Source organism: Sturnira hondurensis, unplaced genomic scaffold, assembly GCF_014824575.4.
Source record: "Sturnira hondurensis isolate 20B ecotype Veracruz unplaced genomic scaffold, ASM1482457v3 Scaffold0021143, whole genome shotgun sequence".
NCBI lineage: Eukaryota > Metazoa > Chordata > Mammalia > Chiroptera > Phyllostomidae > Sturnira > Sturnira hondurensis.
Window position 1 is genome coordinate 31,460,340 of NW_028093774.1, and position 23,175 is coordinate 31,483,514.

The 23,175-nt window shown below is 36.4% G+C and overlaps 1 protein-coding gene and 1 non-coding gene across 4 annotated transcripts in view; one reads left to right on the plus strand and one right to left on the minus strand.

Annotated features, from left to right (window-relative positions):
- Window positions 1-1,713: 1,713 nt before the first annotated feature.
- Window positions 1,714-23,175, plus strand: part of CUNH14orf39 (chromosome unknown C14orf39 homolog) — a 55,934-nt gene continuing 34,472 nt past the window's right edge. For all 3 annotated transcript variants that reach the window (XM_037031307.1, XM_037031308.1, XM_037031309.1), the window contains exons 1-9: window positions 1,714-1,813; window positions 2,985-3,041; window positions 3,136-3,192; window positions 4,597-4,723; window positions 7,659-7,748; window positions 18,301-18,488; window positions 18,589-18,631; window positions 20,281-20,401; window positions 21,643-21,734. In XM_037031307.1, coding sequence (XP_036887202.1) covers window positions 2,993-3,041; window positions 3,136-3,192; window positions 4,597-4,723; window positions 7,659-7,748; window positions 18,301-18,488; window positions 18,589-18,631; window positions 20,281-20,401; window positions 21,643-21,734 — 767 coding nt within the window. In that variant the 5' untranslated portion in view covers window positions 1,714-1,813; window positions 2,985-2,992. The remainder of the gene's footprint in view (window positions 1,814-2,984; window positions 3,042-3,135; window positions 3,193-4,596; window positions 4,724-7,658; window positions 7,749-18,300; window positions 18,489-18,588; window positions 18,632-20,280; window positions 20,402-21,642; window positions 21,735-23,175) is intronic.
- LOC118977004 (small nucleolar RNA SNORA61) lies at window positions 3,672-3,791 on the minus strand. Its single transcript, XR_005064413.1, has one exon. It is a non-coding gene; the product is annotated as a small nucleolar RNA SNORA61 (small nucleolar RNA).

Here is a 23,175-nt window from a genome sequence, read left to right on the forward strand (position 1 = left end):
GAATTTAGGTATATTTTTGTGAGAGTAAATGGGATATAAATAGATGTGAATTTAAATGCAAATAAATTGATGTCCAGGTTTCAGTAAGCTGGTGTTTCCAGGTTCCCACAATTTCCATAAGAAAACCTACTATTAAGTTGAAATGGATCAATTCTTTTGACCCATCAAATTTTCTGGACAGTCAGAGCAATGTAATGCCAACAAGACTAAATGATAACGTTAGCCTTTATAGTATTCTCTTGTGCCTTCCTTAAAAGGAGTAGTTAATAAAGATATTATAAACAAATATATAAATAAAGCTGCTAATTTTATTACATAATCAAACTAAGGCTTTGATGGCTCACTATCATTAAGGCTAACTAATGAGTGGCATTATATTACATTATAATAAAATTGCCTATGCATATATGACCTGAGGCACTAGACCAATAAAAAAATTTCTGAAGGTTTCTCTTTCATTTTAAGAATCTGTGAACTAACTTAGGTTGTAGTGAACTGAGGCAATTATTTATTTATTTATTTTCAAAGATTTTATTTATTTATCTTCAGAGGGAAAGAGAAGGAGAGAGGAAGAGAAATATCAATGTATGGTTGCCTCTCCTGCGTTCCCTGATGGGAACTGGCCTGCAACCCAGGCATGTGCCCTGACTGGGAATGGAACCACCATACTTTGGTTCACAGGCCCAAGCTCAATCCACCGAGCTACACCAGCCAGGGCCAGGGCAACTATTTAGATCATTTAGTATTAAAAACATTTTGACTGGAAATACACCAAAATTAAGGCAGTTGGAGGTACTAATTTGTTTAAATTATTTTCTCCATTTTTTATTTTACTTTGGAGATGCTAACTATAAAGAGCATAAATTATCTAAAGACACTATTCTTTTTCACGTCTTTTTAAAATTATTTTATTGTTGTTCAGTTACAGTTGTCTGCATTTTCTCCCCACCCCTCACCTCAGCGTAACCCACCTCCTTCCCTTGCTTCCACCCTCCCCCTTGGTTTTGTCCATGTGTCCTTTATAGTAGTTCCTGAAAACCCTTCTCCCTACTGTCCCCTCCCCCTCCCCCTCTGACTATTATTAGATTGTTCTTAATTTCAATATCTCTGGTTGTATTTTGCTTGCTTTTTTCTTTTGATTATGTTCCAGTTAAAGGTGAAATCATATGGTATTTGTCCCTGACCACCTGGCTTATTTCAACTCAGCATAATGCTCTCCAGTTCCATCCATACTTAAAGACAGCATTTTGAACAGAATCTAAAGTGTGTGCATTTTATTCAAAACAAATTGTTTGTTGAATGAAAATGTATTCAAAATCTTATGCTTGTTTTTCAAGAACTTTTGAAAAATGCGGAATGCAAAATTCAATTGCAATGATCCATTCGAGTGGTTTTTACCGTCATGTTAAACTTAACATCAATGTTATTGCTGTTCTCTAAACGTTTTAAAACCCGTTAAAAGAGGAATGAGCAGACTCTGAAAAACCACTTTCTTCGAGAAAACTGGAGAGTCCCTGACAAGTTCCCACCCCGCCTCGACTTAGGGATCCTCCGGATGCCAGCAGGTCCCCAGCGGCCGGGTTCACGCTCCGCACGGAGGCCCGTGTGACCGCGCAGCGCTGGTCTCGCGGGACTGGGGCTGGGCGCTCGCTCTTCGGCGCGATCTGCCGCTCCGCCACTGGCCTCTGGGGCCTGGGCGGGACCGGTGTTCTGTTCTGGGGTTCGTCTTCGCGCCCCTAGAATTTGACTCGAAGTGGATTCTGGGGCGGGAGAGGGAAGGGAGTGGACGTTCGGGTCGCCGACGGCCGTTGAGGTTGGCAGGAATGGGAGCTGAGTGCGGTGGTCACCCTGGGCAGGGGCTGTGAGGGCCGGGGCTGGGCTGGTGGGCCCTGTCTCCGGAGAACACTCGGTCGGTGGTCGCGTTCCGGGGACGCACGCGGCCGCCGGGAGCCGCGGGCGCCGCGTGGTGGGAGTGGGGCGGCCCGGGCGAGGGAGGCGGAGCGAGTAGGCCGAGAGCACGCCGGCCGTCGAGCGGACTGGCCGCCTCGGGACGCGCGGGAAGCGGCGCTCGCCGGCGGGGGAGCAGGCGCGCGAAGCCTGCCTCGGGCGCGTTTTGTAAAGCGACTTGGCCGGTCTGTGGAAGCCTCCGTCTTTTGGATTCTTTTTTTTTTTTTTAAAGATTTTATTTATTTATATATCTTTAGAGGGGAAGGAGAGAGGGAGAGAAACATCAATGTATGGTTGCCTTTTGTGCGTCCCCCTGCTGGTAGTTAGCCTGCAAGGAACCGGTCTGCAACCCAGGCATCTGCCCTGGCTGGGAATCGAACCGCGATCCTCTGGTTCGTCTTTTGGATTCTTGGTGGTGAATTCTAAGAGGGAAATCACACTGGGCCTGTAGGAATCTTGCTATTCCTAGTAGGACATACCGAGAAAGGACATAATTCATTTTATGAATATTTATTTTATAAGGCGTATCCTTTTGAGGAATCTGGGTGTCTGCAGCCTCTAGAATATTCAGTGACTACCATGTATAAGCAATTTGAAGGCTCCTTCAGAACTTTGTAATGAAGCCGCCTTCAACAAGGTTTGATTAAAGTGCCGCCCTGGCTGGTGTGGCCCAGTGGATTGAGCGCGGGCCTGTGAACTAAAGGGTCGCAGGTTCGATTCCCAGTCAGGGCACATGCCTGGGTTGCAGGCCAGGTTCCCAGTAGGGGGCTCGTGGGAGAGGCAACCACACATTGATGTTTCTCTCCGTCTCTCCTTCCCTTCCCCTCTCTCTAAAAATAAATAAAATCTTTAAAAAATAAAGTGCTTACTAGGTCTAGACTCAGTACTGAGCTGAGTGGGTCTCTCCTCTCCCCAGTTGTTGCTCCATTCATGTTTTTTCTGTAATAATGCTATGTTAACAAAGTTGTTACTTAATATGTGCTGTTTTGCATATGAGCTCAGAAAATCCATCCTTACAATTTTTTTTTTAAACACAGCATCCAAAATGAATGACAGCCTGTTTGTCAGCTTGGACAGACTTTTGCTAGAATTTGGTAGGTATAAAATAAAAATAAAGACATACATAACTATTTGTATTATCATTTGTTTAAACAAGAAGCGAAGTAAAAAAAGAATTCTTTATTTTAGTTTTTCAGTATGAGCAAGATATAAGCACTAAAGAAGACATGATTCACCGAATTAATAGTAAGTCGTTTTGCATGATAAAGATGTTTCAGTTTTTAATTTTTTATGGCATATAAGGTAATGTGCAGCCATCTTGCTTAGGGTAACTTATAGTTGGAATAATAACTTTTGTGCCATTCTATTTAGTTCTGATAATGAGTTATGTTTTTTATCCTCACCCGAGGACATGCTTATTAATTTTAGAAGAGAAGTGAGGGAGAGAGAGAGGGAGAGAAACATTGACATGAGGGAGAAACATTAACCAGTTGCTTCCCCGCGTCACCCGGACCAGGGATTGAACCTGAAACCTAGGTATGTGCCCTGACTAGGAATCAAATCTGTGACCTTTCAGTTCACAGGATGAAGCTCCAACCATCCGAGCCACACAAGCCAGGGCCTAATAACGAGCTATTTATCCGAAGTACAGATTTTTCAATAATAAAATTTTATAATCTGTGCATATATATATATATATATATATATATATATATATATATTAACCTTGTTTGAAACCAGCCCACATGCTACAGAGCTGTGAGGCTAACTTCAGTATTACTTTTCTTCCTTTTATGACTGCCAAGACCGGTGTTCAGATCCAATGGGAAAGGGAACATTGGGGTTATAATTCAGTATTTAATTTGTGTTGAATATTGCTATGAGCTGAAATGACCCTTTAAGAGCAGTTGAAAATATGTCAGTTTTTTTCAAGTATCACAGGTTATTTCAAATATTTGATTCAGTCAGGGGCCAGGATTGATGCATTAATGCCCCACTTTTTGGGAATAATGATACTGAAAATAGGAGTGAAATGACAAAACAAATTATGTAAATATAGTATTTCAAGGTTCTACAGGAAAACCATCAAAAGAAAATAGAATCATTAATTTCTTAATAGTTTTGAAAAGGTAGAATTTGATTATCTTTTCTGCAAAAAATGAATACAGAGTATTAACATTTACTTTTATCTTTTTATGAAACTGTATTTTTATCTTGTTTTAGTCACTAATAAAAAGCCAGTTGAAGGTGCATTTAACAATTAATTGAATGACATTGAATTGATTAATAGAAATTTGTCAAAAACAAAACTCCTATGTTAGTTTCATAATGGATATAATTTTAACATGAACTCATGGCATCATAAGATACCACTGATCTTAGATATCACTTACTCTAGCCTTTTACAATAAAGAGGATGTTTAATTTCTCTTCAATCCCAAACACAAATCCTTAGCTTCTGGGTATAGGGACAAGCCTGGCTCTGGTTCTGTGCTTTTCAATATAGGGCCCTTCCCATCTCAAGCTCATTTCCTTTCTGTTCTCTGGTTGTCTTCCTTTTAGGTAAGTTGCCATAACTTATTTTTCTATTCTATTTGTTTTTTAATTTATGATTTCTACCTTAAGAAAATTAATATTTCCTCTTTTCAGAAAGCTTTGATGATATTAAACAACATAAAGCAACTATTTGTAAGATACAGGAAACTATAAATACAACAGATGAGGAAATTGGTTATTACTGTAAACACAGTAAGGAAATCAAAGACAACTGTAGTAAGTGAGTATTTGAAGAAAAGTGCTTTTGGAAATTGTTACTATATCCTTTTATTAAATGTTCCTGAGTTTATAAAAACTGCTGGTTTAAAGTAGTATTTTATATTAGCACAATGATGAAGTAAGTCTTAATTGCCTTGTAAGAAGGAATCACAAGAGGTTTAAAAGAAAAATAGAAATGCTGTAAGAGCTCTTTAATTCAGATCTCATTAGGTTCAGTATGTAAAATTTCTATTACATAAATAAATTTGAAATAATTTATAACTTTGAATTTTCAAGATCTTATTTTTGTGTAGTGAAACTTCACCTAAAATTAGTAGTTTTTCAAAATTAAAATAATTCAGTATGTTGAGAATTCTTTTGACATAGCTTCAGGCTCAGGATTCTAGTGGTTAAATCCATTATAAGACATGCATATTTTGAAATAAAGACTTGTTAATGAAACTTTATTGTATATTACAAATACTTTTAAAATGTTAGCTTTTTGTATTTAACTTTATGTGAACCATTGTCATTGTATTAGAAACTATACTTTAGAATGATTTGTTCTAAAATATTTTGTTATTCAAAATTTTAACAAGCCTTTTTTGTTTTTAACCCATTGTTTTTTATATTAGTTTTAAATTTTTATAAAAGTAATACATACCTAATATAAAAATTCAAAAACTATACAAACATACAGAGTAAAAAAGATTTTCCCTGCCTGCAGTCCCCAACCCTCAACTCTGTCCTCTTCCTTGTAGTAATCACTCTTAACAGTTATGAGTATCTTGTCAGACCTTTTTAATAAATATTCAACATCATTACTGCATATACTTATATACACATCTATCTACATATCCTTTCTTTTTTACAAAGATGGGATCATACCGTACATATTCTTCAACTTGTTTTTAAATTTAACAATATGTAATATAAATGTATTATATATGTAGTGATTATGTATAAATTTCATTTTAGCAGCTTCATAGTATTTTATAGTATTGATGTATCCTGAATTATTTGATCATTCTTCTATTAATAGGCATTTAGGTTGTTTCCAGTTTTTTTCTATTATAAGCGACATGTACAGGTACCTTCTACATTTATAGACCTATTGCTATAGAATGAACTTCTAGAAGTTAGATTGCTAGGTCAGAGAATATGCACATTTAAACATTTGGTAGATAATGCCAAACTGCTCTCTAAAAAGGTCATACTAACTTATATTCCCACCAACAATCTATGAGGATTTCTATTTTATCACACTTTTACCAACACAGGAATTAGGAATATTTAAATTTTTTGGCTATCAGGTCAATAGAAGACTATATTGTTGAAATTTTTCTTTTCATATTTCTTTTTGACTTAGATTTTTATTTTAGTAGGTTCTACCATCAACTAACTGCAGTGGGTGCTGGAAAAGAACTGATAGTTTCTCCTTAGAACCTGCTGTGTCCTAGATGTACTGTATTTCACAATTTAATCTCGGCTGGGTTCTGAGGACAGTTAGTAGGATCTGTTGATTTTAATACCGTGAACACTTGTAGTTCATGATGTCAGCGTGTTGCTTTAGAAATTTAAATGTGAGCCGTGGCTGATGTGGCTTAGTTGAGCACCCACCTGCAAACCAAAGGGTTGCTGGTTGGATTCTCAGTCTAGGGCACGTGCCTGGGTTGCAGCCCAGGTCCCCAGTAGAGGGTGTGTGAGAGGCAACCACACATTGATGTTTCTCTCCCTCTCTTTCTCCCTTCTGTTCCCTTTCTAAAAATAAATAAATAAAACCCTTAAAATATAAATTTAAATATGAAATATGAATTCATGAAAGTACTAGAAGAAAATACAGGTGATTGTATAATCTTTAAGAAAAGAAAACCTTTCTAAATATGTCACCAAAAGTAGAAATTATGTAGGAAATGGATAAATATGACTACATATAGATTAAAAAGAAAAACACCCAAAATGATATAAAAGGCAAAAGAAAACAATTCATTAAAAATAGCAGTACTTATTTTTCAGTGTTGAGAATATGGGTGATTTTCTGTGTTCCCAAAGTAGACAGTTATACTTTTTGAGTCTTAAAAAAAAAGATTAGAAAAAGAAACTAGAGGAAATATTTGAACAATACTTAGGGTGGAAGCTGCCATGATGATTGTTAATTCTAGGTTTTTCACATTGGTAACATTTTTCAAGTCATGTAATAAAAAATGTATAAGATGAGTATTTATTTTATTCTTACAATCTGATTTTATAATTCATTTTGGCCTGATTTCTTTCTTAGTTCAGGGGGGTGTCACAACCTGACTTTTTACGTTTCAAAGGAGAAAAAAGACTCTCTTTAGCCCTTATCTTAACACTTCGAATGCTTACTCCAAAAGATTTTTAAAAAAGATCTTATTTACTTATTTTTAGACAGAGGGGAAGAGAGGGAGAGAAACATCAACTTCTGAGAGAAACATCTGTTGCCTTTTGCATGATCCCAACCATGGACCTGGCCCGAAACCCAGGCATGTGCCCTGATAGAATATCAAACCTGTGACCTTTCAGTTTGCAGGACAGTGCTCAACCTACTTAGTCACACCAGTCAGGGCCAAAAATAATTTCTTAACCAAAATCTTAGGAGTATGATGTTGAGGTGTTGCAGAGTATATGCTAGAAATGCCATAGCAATACATAGTCCAGCCCTGTTACAGTTGCTGCTTTCCTAGCTGTGGTTCCAAAACAGGTTTTATGTAAAAATGAACAGATAATGATACTTATTTGAGCACAGTTATTATTTCATGAGGGGTGATAGTGGTGGTGGCAGGGTGATAGGAGAAGGGAATATTTTTCTTTTTGGAAGCTTGATTTTTCCAGGAAGAGAAAGATTTGTTTATTTTTAAGTGGTTATGTTTATTTTCATTATCTCTTACCATTTGTTTGTCATTCTGAAATGCTAATTATAATATTTTTTCCCATAGCTGGAAGCCAACATGTGATGTTTTTCATAAACATGAACACTATATGCAAGACCGATTTACTATTTATCAAGAAACAATTGAAAAAGACAAGTACAGTACATATATTAATTTAAGCTCATCAAGTCTATACGTAGTAATAGAATATACTTTGTAAAAATGTAAATTAAAAAATGCAGAAATTTTGTAGATGGAAGTTGTTTTATTTGCTTTTAAAGTAAAGCCAGGGTTTTGGACTGTTGGGGTGCTATAGGAGGCCGACCTACTTGTTATATAGCTCTGTCGAATCCCGTATTTGTTTAGATATGTCCTTAGATTAGCAGCAATTGTTATAGCAGAGTGCTTTAATTAATGGTGCTTCAATTATGACTGAATTGTTATGGGCAAACATCTCAGGGAATGGTTAGCTGTAGATTTAGCTTAGGAAAAATTTGGTGTATAGGTTTTCCCCAGTACCTGAAAGTAGAGCATTCTTATGAAACCTTTTGTACGCCGAAATGGCATTTCTCAGTTACCATCAATTTATATGGAAACATTTTTTAGCATTTCCATACCTAAAAAACAATCTATTAAATCATACCAAATAGCACTTAAAACCTACAATGACACTGACATGTAGTAAAAACAGGAATGCACAGTATAGAAGAGTAAATTGAAATAAAGCACACATGCTCACATACACAGTTCAAAGGTATGGTGGCCTGATGTTGAGATGCTGAATGTAGTTCCTGGGGAAAGAGCTTGGCAGTGCCAGTCTTGCTGCTAGGTGTGGGCTGCCTTTATAATGGCTCTTTGTAAAACAAGTGGTAACTGCTATTTTTGCTTTTTGCTTTCTTGTGTAAAATCAAAAATTCTCTTTGGATTTATTTTGGTGAGGAAAAACAGGTACTAATGTAGGTCATTTGTAAAAGTGAAGTGGTGTAATGTGAACTTACAAAAATCAGGGGATACCCATATTGACTTTCGAAAGGTATTTTATATCAAACTTAGGCTTTTCAGAAAGCTAATTTAGTGGGGTATTATAATCTGATGGAGAAACACCAACATTTGCGTTGTTTATTTTATTATGTGTGTAAAATCACCTCATCTTGGGGACTAAATGTAATTAGTGAATATAATGAAACAGACAAGGGATTTTGAACACACATGTAAAGCATTATAATTTAACTTAATTTTAGTAATTGAAGTGGTTTTATTTTTAGCATAATTGGATGAAAGCAGTAACCATTTTATATTTTGTCTTATAGTTTTGCTATATTTTCTTCAGCCTTATTGATATAATCGACATATAACATGAGTTTGAGATGTATAACATGATTTTAAAAATTTTTTTACATTTACTTTTTAATCTATTTTTAATGATTGTTTTTCATTACCATTTATTTCCCTTATACCTGCCCCCGCAATTACCATACTGTTGTCCATGGGTCCTTTTGCTTGATCCCTCCATCCCTAACCCTAACCAGAGCTGTCATTCTGCACTTTATGAGTCTGTCTCTAATTTGTTTGTTAGTTCAGTTTGTTCTTAAGATTCCATAGATGAGTAAAACCTATGGTATTTGTCTTTCTCTAACTGGCTTGTTTCACTTAGCATAATGTTTTCTAGGTCCATCCACACTGTGCACAGGGTAAAATCTTTTTTAACTAGCCCAGTAATATTCTATTGTGTAAATGTCCCATAATTATGTTATCCATTCATCTATTGATGGACAGTTGGGCTGCTTCCATATTTGGGCAATTGTAAATAATGCTGCAGTAAATATAGGGATGCTTATGTTCTTTTGAGTTAGTGTTTTGGGTTTCTTTGAGTGTATTCCCGGATGTGAGATTGCTGGGTCAAAAGGCAGATCCTCTTTTAATTTTTTGATGTATCTCTGTGTTGCTTTGCACAGTGGCTGCACCAGTCTGCATTCTCACCAACAGTGCAAAAGGGCTCCCCTTTCTCCACATCCTCTCAGCATTTGTTTGTTGATTTATTGATGATAGTCATTCTGACTGGTGTGAGGTGATACATCATTGTGGTTTTAATTAGCATTTCTCTGGTGATTAGTGACATTGAGTATCTTTTCATATATCTATTGGCCATCTGTATGCCCTCATTTAGGTTTTAGGAAAAGTGTCTATTTAGGTTTTTTGTCCATTTTTAAATTGAATTGTTTGGGGGTTTGAGGGGGAGTTTGGTGTTGAGTTATATAAATTTTGGACAGTAACCCTTTATTGGATGTATTGGCAAATACGTTCTCCCATTGCCGTTCATTTATTTGTGGATGGTTGCCTTTGCTGTGGATGTAGTTTGCTATAGTCCCAGTTTATTTTTTCTTTTGTTTCTCTTGCCTCAGGAAATATGTCCGGTAAAATATTGCTATGAGCAATATCTGAGATTTTACTGCCTATGTTTTCTTGTGGGATTTTTATGGTTTCACATCTAATATTTAAGCCTTTAACCCATTTTTAATTCTTTCTTGTGTGTGGCATAAGAAGGTAGTCTAGTTTCATTCTTATGCACATAATCATCCAATTTCCCAATGCCAGTTATTGAATAAACTATCTTTAGCACATTCTATATGTTTGCTTCCTCTGTTAAATATTAATTGACTATAAAGGTGTGGGTTTATTTCTGGGCTCTCTACCGTGCTGTTTAGATTACTATGGCTTTATAGTATAGTTTGATGTTAGGTAGCATGATTCCTCCAACTTCATTGTTTCTCAGGATCTTGTTTTTTCATTCTGTTCTGGTTGAATGTTTATTTCTTCCTTTTTGTCCAAATCGTTGATCTGAGTTGGTTTCCTTCCCTTCACTGTAGGTTTCCTTCCCTTTACTGTAGGTTCCCTGTATATTTTGCTTTATTTCACTTTGCATAGCCTTCACTTCTTTATTTTGCAACTATACCCAACCATTTCTGTGAGCACCCTGATTAACAGTGTTTTGAACTCTGCATCTGATAGGTTGGCTGTCTCTTTGAAGCTTAGTTCTGTTTTTGGAGCTTTGATCTATTTTTTCATTTGGGCCATACATTTTTTTTGTCTTGGCACACCTGTTATATAGTAAGGGGCGGAGCCTTAGGTGTTCACCAGGTTGGGGCAACCCGTGTTGTTTTTTTGTAGTGGTATATGTGGATAAGGGGTCTGAGAGGGAACATTGCTGCTTGCTCCTCTTCTGCCCCGCTTTCAGCCACTTCCCCCACTACTCACAAGCAAGTTGGGCCCTTCTGGTACTGATTCCTGGGTAGGTAGATTTGTGTATGTTCTGGGACCCAGGTGGGTCTCTCTAATGAACTCTCCTGTGAAGCTGGGAGTTTCTCCTGCTGCTGTAACCCCCATAAGGTTTTTACAATCAGAGGTTTTGAGGCTTTATCCTGTGCTGGAACCCTGGGTTACATTGTCTCTCTCACTCCCGAGTCATTCCTCCCGGTTTATCTGCACGAAAATGTGGGTCTGCCTGGTCCACCAGCAGCTACCATCTTGCCTGCCCTGGTCCTTTAGCCACCACCTTGCCACAAATCCTTTCTGCCTAAGCTGCTTGTCTCAGCCCCTCCTACCAGTGTGGATAAATGTTTCTTCTTTCACTCCTTGGTTGTTGGACTTCCATACAGTTTGATTTTCTGACAGTTCTGGTTAATTTTTGTTTTTAAATTTGTTATCCTTCTTTTGGTTTCTGAGGAAGCAAAATGTATCTACCCAGGCCTCCATCTTGGCTGGAAGCCTTACTTCAATTTTCTTAAATTTGTTAAGGCTTGTTTTGTGGCCCTTATATGATCCTGGAGAATATTCTGTGTGTCTTGGGAAGAATGTGCATTCTGGTGATGTTAGATGGATTGTCCTGTGTGTGTCAGGTACATTTGGTCTATAGTGTTATTCAGGTTTGCTGCTTCTTTATTAATTTCCATCTGGATGATCTTTTCAATGTTGAAAGTGGGGTATTGAAAACCTCTACCATTATTGTATTGCTTTCTATTTCTCCCTTCAGTTCTGTTAACATTTCCTTTGAATACTTAGGTGTTCCAGTGTGGGGAAAAAAGTATATATGATGATTATATCCATTTCATGCATTGACCTTTTAATCATTATTACATAATGATCATCTTTGTCTCTTGCAACTGATTTTGACTGAGAGTCTGTTATATCTTATATAAGTATAACCACTTCTGCTCTATTTTGGTTACTATTTGCATGAAATATCTTTGTCCAGTTTTTCAGTTTTAGCCTATGTGTGTCCTTAAAGCTAAAATAACTTTCTTGTAGGCAGCATATTGTTGGATCTTGTTTTTAAAATCCATCAAGCTCTTCTCTGTCTTTTGAATTGAGTCTATAAGTGTTATCAATAGGTAAAGATTTAATATTGTGGGCCCTGGCTGGTGTAGCTCAGCGGATTGAGCACAGGCCTGCGAACCAGAGGATTGCAGTTCGGTTCCCAGTCAGGGCACATGCCTGGGTTGCAGGCCGGTTTCCTGCAGGCCAACTCCCAGCAGGGGACACACCAAAGGCAACCGTACATTGATGTTTCTCTCCCTCTCTCCTTTCCCCTCTAAAGATAAATAAATAAATAAAATCTTTTTAAAAAAAGATTTAATATTGTCATTTTATTAATTGTTTTCTGAGTGTCTTTTTTTCAATTCATTTGTTTCTTCATCTCTTGCTGTATTCCTTTGTGATTTATATTTTATAGCGATATACTATAATTCCTTACTTTCTCTTTCGTGTATCTGCTGTAGAGTTTTGTAGTATGTGAATACCATGAACATCTTACAGATATAACAGGCTGTTATATGCTGATAAAAGACCACATTGTTACTTCTTTCCCACACATATTTTATGCCATTGATGCCATACTGTACATTTTTTATATCATGCATCCATTAATAAATTATTATAGATATTATTTTTAAGTGTTTATATTATAAAATGAAATGATTTTCATAGTATCATTACAGTGTTGTGGTATTCTGAATTTGACTTTATATTCACTTTTACCATTGAATTTTATATTTTTATGTTTTCATATTGTTACTTAGTGTCCTTGATTTCAACTTGATCAACTCATTTTAGTATTTCTTGTAAAGCAGGTCTTGTGGTGATGAATTCACTTTCCTTTTGTCTGTTTGAGAAGGTCATTATCTCTTCAGGACAGTTTTGCTGGATATAGTATTCTTGGTTGGCCATTTTTTTCTTTCAGCACTTTGAATATATGATCCCATTCTCCTTCTGGGTCCTTGGGCTATCAGATCTGCAAGCAGCCTTTGGCTGTAAGGGGCTTAGGGCCAAGTATAGGAGCTTTCAAGATCCATGGTGGGGGCAGATAGGAGTGTCTCCCCCAGGGACCCTGGACTTGCACTAGTGCTAACAAACTGGCTGTGAGGGGACTAGAACCAAGTTTAGGATCTTCAGAGGCACAGACAGGAGTCATTACTGCTTGGTCCCTGTGCCAGCGGGACTCTTTGGTGATTGTGGTGGGGATAGGCTGGAGGCCAGTTTCAGGACCCATATAGAACCTACAGTCTGACTGAATTTGGCAGGTGTACCTCCAGTGACTTTTGGACTGTAACCATGAGGGACTAGAGCCACTTCAGGGCCCACAGCCAGCACCATTGTCTCCATACCTGAAACACTGGCTGCTGTGACTCCTCCTAGGTCCCTTGGTGTGTGGTACTGGTCGCAGACTCAAAACCAAATGGGGCTATAGCTGAGTTCTCAAGAGTATGGAGCCATTTCTAGGTTGGTAGCTAGGACAACGTTAGCCACCAGTATGTGAGCCTGCCTCTCCTTAGTCTTAGACTGCATGAGATTTCATGGTCTCCTACCTGGATCCCAAAACTCCCTGAAAGGCACTTTTTTCCATGGATGAATGCCAAATTATTGGGGGGGGTGATATGCATGACAGACCTTTTGTTCTGCCAACTTGCTTATACCATTCCTACTTTATACTTTAATTAAAGACACACACTCAATCTGGAGTGCAGTACCCTGTTATTCAAAATGGGTCTTAAAAGAAAGTGGAGATTGAGATATAGATTTGGACTGTATTAGCATTTGAAATCATGGAAATAAATGAGATTGCTCAAGGAAATATATAGAGCAAAAATTATAAATGTGATTGCCCAGGCAAATGTATAGAGCAAAAATAAGAGAAAGCTGTCATACATGACCATTCAGGGAATAGGCAGAGGGTAGAATTAGTAAAGAAGACTATTATATAGACCTTGGTTAAATCCAAAAATGATTTGAAGTAATTTGTATAAATAGTACCATAGTGTTAAAAGAAAACTAAATGTAAAGATCAAGGCTACAGGGAAGTAAGGATAATTTAGAAAGATGAAGACTTTGATCAGGATAGAAATTTATACTATCACTACATTATTTTGCATATTTGTTAGATAATAGGCATAAATTAGGCTTTGAAATTCCTAGTAGTAGTCAAGGCATTATGGGAATGCAATCAGTTTGGAATTCAGAGTATTCATTTAAAAAACAGTTCAATTGTTTGAGATGAGCAGATTTTTTTCTGTGGGGGTGTACCAGGAGTTGAAAGAAATTTCTCCCCTCAGTTCTCATGAAGGGGAAATTGTACAATGTGGAAATGAGTGTCTTCAATATCCTCTCCAAAATATTTAGTATTACTTCTGGTAACATCTGTTAATGCAAGCCTTGGTTATAAAAATTTTTAAAATTGTTCTGTCAGGGTCTAACACAAAGCAGCCCAAATATGTACTTTTCTGATAGTGTTTGTTGTGGATGACTTCTTAGTTTGCCAGAGCTGCTTGTTAAAATGAAAACAACTACCTTTTTCTTTATTAAATGATCCACATGGGTGATTAAATTGATGACTCAACACCAGGCATTTATAAAAGGAAAAGAGTCTATTTACTGGTATCATGGGTAATGAAAGAAGTAGAAGCACCAGCTCCTGTTTCTCCTAACCTTCTATCCCCATTCCAGGCATTCACAGAGATGAGTGTTGTTGGAAACAGATGAGATAGTAATGACTCTTCTTGAATCATGACTTGGCTATGCTAGTCTCTATCAGAGTTCCTGTATAGAGTATATTAGAGGAGTGGACATGAAGATATAATATGAACAGGATAGATGTGGTATGCTACTCTCATCAGAACCCAGTGACTCAGACTCAATTATCTTACCAGTATTTCCCTCTTTTCTGGACCATTTCCCTCAATGAGCACTTAATTAGCAAATATGCATTTAGAGGAATAGGATCTTGTTTGGGATCTGAACACCTTTATTTTGTTAAAGGAACAATTCAGTAATATTAAGAAATTATAATGTTCTTAACATTCAGACCTACTACCCAGTATAAGGATGTTATCCTTACTTTTCTTCTTACTATATAATCAATTTATGAATACTCGTTCTTTTCTCATATGATGAGGTGAAATAATCATTATAGTATCTTTTAAGAAATTCCTCCATATAGTATGGCTTGATTTAGAAAATTTATAAAATTTTGAGGGATGTGAGATTATATATTTTTAGAATATTTTCTATGACTTATTTCTTGAAACTAAGTATTTGATAAGAATTGGGTAAAAAGAGGATCCAAGAATATGTTCTCTATAATGAACTGAATTGAACATTTTCAGTAATGTGGATCAGGATTGGCAAACTTTATTGTAAAGGGCCAGATAGTAAATATTTTAGGCTTTGTGAGCTATACAGTCTCCATTGTAGCTACTGAGTTCTGGTGGTGTGGTGGAAGAGCAACTTTAGACAATATGATAATGGGTGACTGTGTTCCAGTAAAACTTGATAGACATTAGAGTTTGAATTTCATATAACTTTAATGTGTCACAAAATACTATATTCTTTAGATTTTTTCAAGTCATTTAAAAATATAAAAACAATTTTTAGCTAATGGACCATACAAAAAACAGGTGGCCTGTTAAATTTAGCCCAAAGATCAAGTAAACGAACCCCTACTTTAGATCAGAGATCAAGTGAGAAGGAAGAGTTAATATCCTTTTGCAAGAATTAATGGTCTCATTCAAGACTTGTACCTAAATAGATGTCCACCCACCTCTACCTGAGATGGTATGGAGGAGTTTTTCCAAACTGCTGAAATTTTCTTTCTAAATTAATTTTAGTGTATACAAGAATGATTGTGTCACACAGTTGTAACACATAGAGCAAGACTTTATATAACAATTTTGACTTAGATAATTGAAGATTTAAAAAGCTTAGTTAAAAATGGGAAAACTGCAATAAATAGCCTAATCAAAATGTACTTTAAAAAAGCAAAATTATAGAGGTAACTGAATTTGGGAGAATAGAGGCTCAGAATTCAGGGAAGATAGAAATTCAGGAAGTGATCGAGAGAACTAGGTTCTACAATGTTAATTGGGAAGAGAACCTTTTATTTTTATTTTTCTATATATATTTTATTGATTATGCCATTACAGTTGTCTCATTTCCCCCCCTTCATTGCCCTCCACCCTGCCCACCCCCTTCTCCACCATTCCCCACCTTTAGTTTATGTCCATGTGTCACAGTTCTTTAGATTCTATATTTTCCATACTATTCTTGCCCTCTCCCTTTTCTATTTTCTACCTACTGTCCATGCTACTTATTCTCTGTACCTTCTCCCCCCTTTTCCTCCTCCCACTCCCCTGTTGCTAACCCTCCATGTGATCTCCATTTCTATGGTTCCACTCCTGATCTAGCTGTCCTTTTAGTTTGCTTTTGTTTTAGGTGTGGTTGTTAATCACTGTGAGTTTGCTGTCCTTTCACTGTTCATATTTGTTATCTTCTTTTTCTTAGATAAGTCCCTTTAACATTTCATATAATAAGGGCTTGGTGATGATGAACTCCTTGAACTTGACTTTATCTGAAAAGCACTTTATCTGCCCTTCCATTCTAAATGAAAGCTTTCCTGGATAGAACAATTTTGGATATAGGTTTTGGATTTCATGACTTGGAATACTTCTTTCCAGCCCCTTCTTACCTGTAACGTCTCTTTTGAGAGATCAGCTGATATTCTGATAGAAATTCCTTTGTAGGTGACTGTCCCCTTATCTCTTGCTGCTTCTAGGATTCTCTTCTTCATTTTAATCTTGTCTGATGTACTTATGGTGTGCTTTGGTGTGTTCCTCCTTGGGTCCAACTTCTTTGGGACTCTCTGAGCTTCCTGGATTTCCCAGAAGTGTATTTCCTTTGCCAGATTGGGGAAGTTCTCCTTTATTATTTGTTCAAATAAGTTTTCCACTCGTGGCTGTTCCTCTTCCCCTTCTGGTGCCCCTGTAATTTGGATGTTGGAACATTGAAAGATGTCCTGAAGGTTCAAGCATCTCCTCATTTTTTTGAATTCTTGCTTCTTCATTCTTTTCTGTTTGGTCATTTTTTTCTTCCCTCTGGTCCACTCCCTTGATTTGAGTCCCAGTTTCCTTTCCATCACTATTGGTTTCCTGTGCATTTCCCTTCATTTCAATTAGTTTAGCCTTCATTTGTTCCTCTAATTTGTGACTAAAATCAACCAGTTCTGTGAGCATCCTGATCACCAGTATTTTGAACTGTGCATCTGAGAGGCTGGCTATCTCTTCGTCGCTTAGAAGTATTGGCTCTGGGGCTTTGAGCTGTTCTTCTTCTTGAGCCATAATGTTTTGGTCTGTTCACACCTGTTATGTATGAGGGGCGGAGCCTTAGGTGTTCACCAGGGCAAGGTGACACAGTTGCTGGGTTGTGCTGCTGTATGTGGGGGTGGGGTCAGAGAGGGGCAGTGGCATTTGTTCTGCACTGTCTTGGATTTTTGTTCCCTCTGCTGCTTCCCACAAGCAAATTGGGCCCTTCTGGTGCTGGTTCCCAGGTGTGTGTGCTTGTGCACCCTCTAGGACCCTGTGAGTCTCTCCAATGAACTCTCTGTGAGCCTGGGATCCTCTCCTGACACCTCAGCCCCCAAAAGTTTTCCCAGTTGGTGCTTTTAGGCTTCATTTCCCAGCACTAGGGCCCTGAGTTGCTCTCTCACTGTCCATTTTTTCACCTGATTTATCTGCCTGTGACTGTGACCGTGGTCAGCCAGTTGCCTTTCGCCCTCACTGGGTCCACCTGTTGCCACCCCATGCCTGGGATCTGCCAGCTGCCACCTGCTCACCTGGGTCAGTCCATCCGCTTTTTCCTGCGCCCCTCTCCACCAGCCACTGACTATTAACCCTCTTACCAGGCTGGATGAATGGTTTGTTGTTGTCAGATTTCCATACAGTTCAATTTTCTGTCTGTTGGTTATGTTTTGTTACTAAGTCTTTGTTGTCTTTAAACTTGGTTGGGCGAGGAGGCACAATGTTTCTACTATGCCTCCATCTTGGCCAGAAGTTGGGAAAAGAACCTTTTAAAAAGAGATCACTGAATTGGACGAATTAGATCTTTGGTGATCTTGGGAAGGGTAGTTTCATCAGAATAGTAGGAGTGGAATTTAAATGAAAGAGAATAAAAGAGTGAATAACTAAGGTAGTAGAGAAAAAGTGTAAATTGGAAAATGTGATGGAATTAGGAAAAGTTTGAAGGGCAAACAGTATTGAGGGAAGCAGGGATAAATAGATATTTCACTCGTGTTTTAGATTAACTTAGTAGACTTAATAAGTGATATTTAGAAAGTTTTTTAGATACATTATTGTGATAATGATATCATTTTTTAAAATTTTAACAGAAAAATGTACCATGGTTATATATGTCAGTATAAGGATGTTTTGAAGCAATACAAACTAAAATACTCAGAAACACCTCTTTCACGTGAATATTATGAGAAGAAAAGAGAACATGAAGAAATTCAAAAGAGAGTTTTGGCATGTACCGAACAACTAAAAATGAATGAAACTATTTTTATGGAATTTCTAGGTATTAACATTTTTAATATATATTATTTTAACAGTCGTGTCTTTGTAATGAAATATAAAGGATATGATGACCCAGTCTAAAATATGATTTTGTTTTTCAGTGCCTGCTCCCTTTCCATCACTTATTAAATGGACATTACACATGTATCCGCAACAGTATTCCTACTTAGAATTTTTATTAAATAAGTATTATTTTCGTATTTTAATTGTTATTGTGTTTCTGTGAGAAATCACATGGCTTTGTTTTGAGTTTACTTTAAAATTCATCTGGGGTTAGTTTTAATATATGTGATTAGAAGTACACAAATTTAATGAGAATAAAGTGGCATATGTATTTGGCTTTAAGTGGCATATCTTAGCAACCAAAGCAATGAAAAAGTCATCTAGCCCTGTCTTATCAAAGGAAGAATTCCAATTAAATAAGCTGATTATTATTTGTTAGGATGGAAGGTGATAAAGAGGTAAATCACAATTATGCATTCATCTATAGAAAGTCACTGAATACCTGCCTTGTGCCAGGTGATACTCAACAAGATACAGAGTTTTGTTGCAAGGAGCTTTTAGTAGAAGAGACAGATATATAAGCAAGTCATTCTGATACAGTGGCATTGTATTAGATGCTTAAGTAATTCTTAATTGGTCTAAGTCTCATTTGTTTGTCAAAATCTTCCCTAGTGATGAACTTGGAACTTTAATCCTCTTCTAATTTCCACAATCCTTCATATGCTTTCCTATCAGATTATAACTCCACTGTTTGTACTAAGCTTCTTTATCCTTCATTCTACCTTTCTTCATACTGCTTCGTCCTAAGTTCCTTTTACTCCTTTGCTGCTTGTTCTCTCCATGTTTTTATTTTAACTTATTATGTTCTTAGTTGTTCATTTGCGGCCCATTTGTGTTTTAACTTCTCAGTGGGAAGGGGCAAAGGGTGGTAGATGCAAAAGGTACAGCAGTGTTTCAGGGGATTGGATGTAGGATGGGATGAGATGTATGAATGCATGGCAAACAAGAAGAGGTGATGGAGGTAGGAAGAGGATTTAAATGTTTGTATCTAAAATTTTAAATTGATACTTTTGATGACAGCATAGCATTATAATGTTCATCTGAAATTTTATGTTCTAGTACATAAGTCATATTTTAAGGCAGAATACAGAAAGGTCTGACAGATTTTCTGTGAAGTTTTTGTTCACTATCCTATTTATTTTTAAATTTTCCTAAATGGATTGTAGAGCAATTTAGGAAATTGTAGTAGCTAATAACCATACAGGATGTCTAGTAACAGCTAAGAAATTCTCTACTTGAAATTTAGTATAAATTCAGTTCAGGCAGTTCAAGTCCAGTAGAATATCTGACTCACTTCTGAATTCTGCAGGGTATACTGATGAACCTTACAGAGCCAAAAACAGGTAGATTTTTAATGTTGATTTTGGAAAAAATAAACAATGGAAACACAAGAAGTTAAATTTGGATTTGAATTGGTTGTATATTGTTAGTCATGCCACATGACATAATGAATAGGTAAAAAACAAAATGAAACAGAAGCACCAAAAGACCCTGTAAAAATATTTAACTAAGAGAAAAAATCTTAAGTATTTTGAATGGAATGTTATTTTTAAGCTCAACATATTATATTACATAGGTAAACAACAAATTGTCAGTTGCCACATGTTTATATTATTCTAACTTTTGTTTTTAGAAACTGTTATTAATACTGGTTATTGCTTATGTGGAACATATATGTAAATAATATCACACTATATTAATTTGTATAACATAGTTCCTTAACATATAAGGGTTCATTTGAGATGTAAAACACAAGATATTCTTAGACATGCCAACAATTTTTCCAAAATTTCATGTGAATTGAAGAAAGAAGTAGATGGAGTGGAAATAGAAATTAATTATTTAAACCAGGTATATATTTTGTTATATGTCTCTAATATATGTATTAATGTATAAGTGTAATAGTATGTTTACTTGACAGTCTTACAAGAGCTATTTCTAAAGAGCCTAAATATGGACAAAGGCTTATGATAATTTGTTGGCCTCTGATTGCCTTTGGAGCCAAAATGTATTGAGTATATTCAATCCTGGATTTGGGGAACTTGTTTAACTTTGTGGACTGAAGAAGATGATGAAATAATAAGACATTAATAACAGGAATTTAAAGGCATTAAAAGAGCTACAGATGTTCTCAGAAAAAAGAGAACAAGACAATAAATAGTTTAAAGAACTCAATCTTGAAAATTTATGACTATAATTATTATTTATTTATTGTTGTTCACTTATAGTTGTCCTGCTTTTTTCCCCATTGCTGACTCCTACCCCACCCCCCCGCCAACTCTCACAATCAGTTTCCCCCATTGTCCTTGCCCATAAGTCCTCTATTCATGTTCTGTGCTTGCCCCTTCCACTCCTTTCCTCCAGTATCTCACTCGCTGCCCCCCTCCCTGGTCAATGTCAGTTTGTTCTTTATTTCCAAGTCTCTGGTTGAATGTTGCTCATTGGTTTGTTTTATTGATTAGGTTCCACTTACAGGTGAGATCATATGGTATATTTGTCTTTCACCACCTGGCTTATTTCACTTAGTGTAATGCTCTCCAGTTAAGCTAGGGCTAGGACTAGTTTAGCTTTTAAGATCAATTGTGTATGATATTTTCTTGAATACATTTTTAGTGCTATTAATTGAAATGTGTCTTTTATTGACAGGTATGAGGACCCATCAAAGTCCAAAATTTCCCAGATCTTGAGAAAATTTTAATAGATAATTTTCTAAATTTTCTGAAAAATTGTGTTAAAGGTGGTAATTTATCATTCATAGTAATGCCAGGAAAGTGGATTTGACTTCCTTTAAAATATTGATATATGGTAACTATGTCTGTATGTCAGGAAGTCTGCTTCTGACTGTCCTTTTTAAAAAAGAAGGTGGCAGGTCATTGAAATCGAGGTTTGCTGATGAAGTTGTAAAGAAAAGTTAAAGGAGTAGTCTTTATTGTTAACTTCACTTTGTTTTATCAACTTCCACTAAACAAAAGCTAATACTACTAAAAATACAAATCTTGTGATTATATAGAACAGTCATATTAGTTAAGATGGAGCATATGTTCCTTAATATTTTGCAGATAATTGTTTTACTTTATCATTTTTCTTTTTAGCAGATTGGAAGACTTTATGAAACTAAGAATCTTTCAGAAACTCTGGAAGAAAAAACTAAACATACAGAAAAAAGAAAGGAATTGAAAGAAAGGTATAGGTAAACTTCAAAATGGGATTTTATGTGAACAAATATTCTGTATCTAACAATTTTATTCTATATTCTATCCCAAGCTACAAACATTTACACAGTATCATATGCATATTCTCTTATGCAGGCTATTTTCTATTCATGTCTTATGAAAAATATTAATTTATACTTTTAAATATTATGGACTGATTTTCAAATTTCCTCATTTTTAGTAAAGCCAACTATAATTTATAGAGAGAAATAGGGTAGCAGCAGCATATCCACTTTTTTTGTAATCTGTCAGTTGTATATTTCATTCAGTTTTTCATGAGGAGTCACCAATATGAACAATGGTGGGAACAGCAATGTACTTATCTTTTTATTACCTTGACACCAGTTTGACCTGTCAGAGAACGGGAAGATGAGCCAAAATGCTACTGGATTGTGGCATCATATGTTTCCTTGTTACTCATCCAAATGGTGATAAAAATCAATATTAAGGATGGAGGCATTTTTTTTTAGAAGAAGATTGATTTTGTCTGGTACTGTGTAATGGAAAAATACATGTATTACTGTTGCTGTTTCTGATAAACTTTCTGTTGTTCTCTTTTGCCTCTATCCTTTATCATTCTTAAATTTTTTTTCCTGAGGCTCCATTGCTCTTATCCTGATTTTTTGACCCATTTCTCTCCCAAGTTAATTTCCCTGATCCTGCTTTCTTGGATCTATTACTTTCTTGTCTCACATTCATGGTAATATGTTTTTAATTTTGTAATCAAATTGATGAGAAAAATAGTTAAATGTACAGAATTCTACTTTATTCACAAATTTTCTAAAAATATATTTTATTGATTATGCCATTACAGTTGTCCCATTTCTCCTCTTCGTTCCTCTCCACCCTGCATACCCCCTCCTCCACTATTCCCCGCCTTTAGTTTGTATCCACATGTCTCAAGTTCTTGAGATTCTATATTTCCCATACTATTCTTGCCCTCCCCCTATCTATTTTCTACCTACTGTCCATGCTACTTATTCTCTGTACCTTCTCCCCCCTTTTCCTCCTCCCACTCCCCTGTTGCTAACCCTCCATGTGATCTCCATTTCTACGGTTCCGCTCCTGATCTAGTTGTCCTCTTAGTTTGCTTTTGTTTTAGGTGTGGTTGTTAATCACTGTGAGTTTGCTGTCCTTTCACTGTTCATATTTGTTATCTTCTTTTTCTTAGATAAGTCCCTTTAACATTTCATATAATAAGGGCTTGGTGATGATGAACTCCTTGAACTTGACCTTATCTGAGAAGCACTTTATCCACCCTTCCATTCTAAATGAAAGCTTTCCTGGATAGAACAATCTTGGATATAGGTTTTGGATTTCATGACTTGGAATACTTCTTTCCAGCCCCTTCTTACCTGTAACGTCTCTTTTGAGAGATCAGCTGATATTCTGATAGAAATTCCTTTGTAGGTG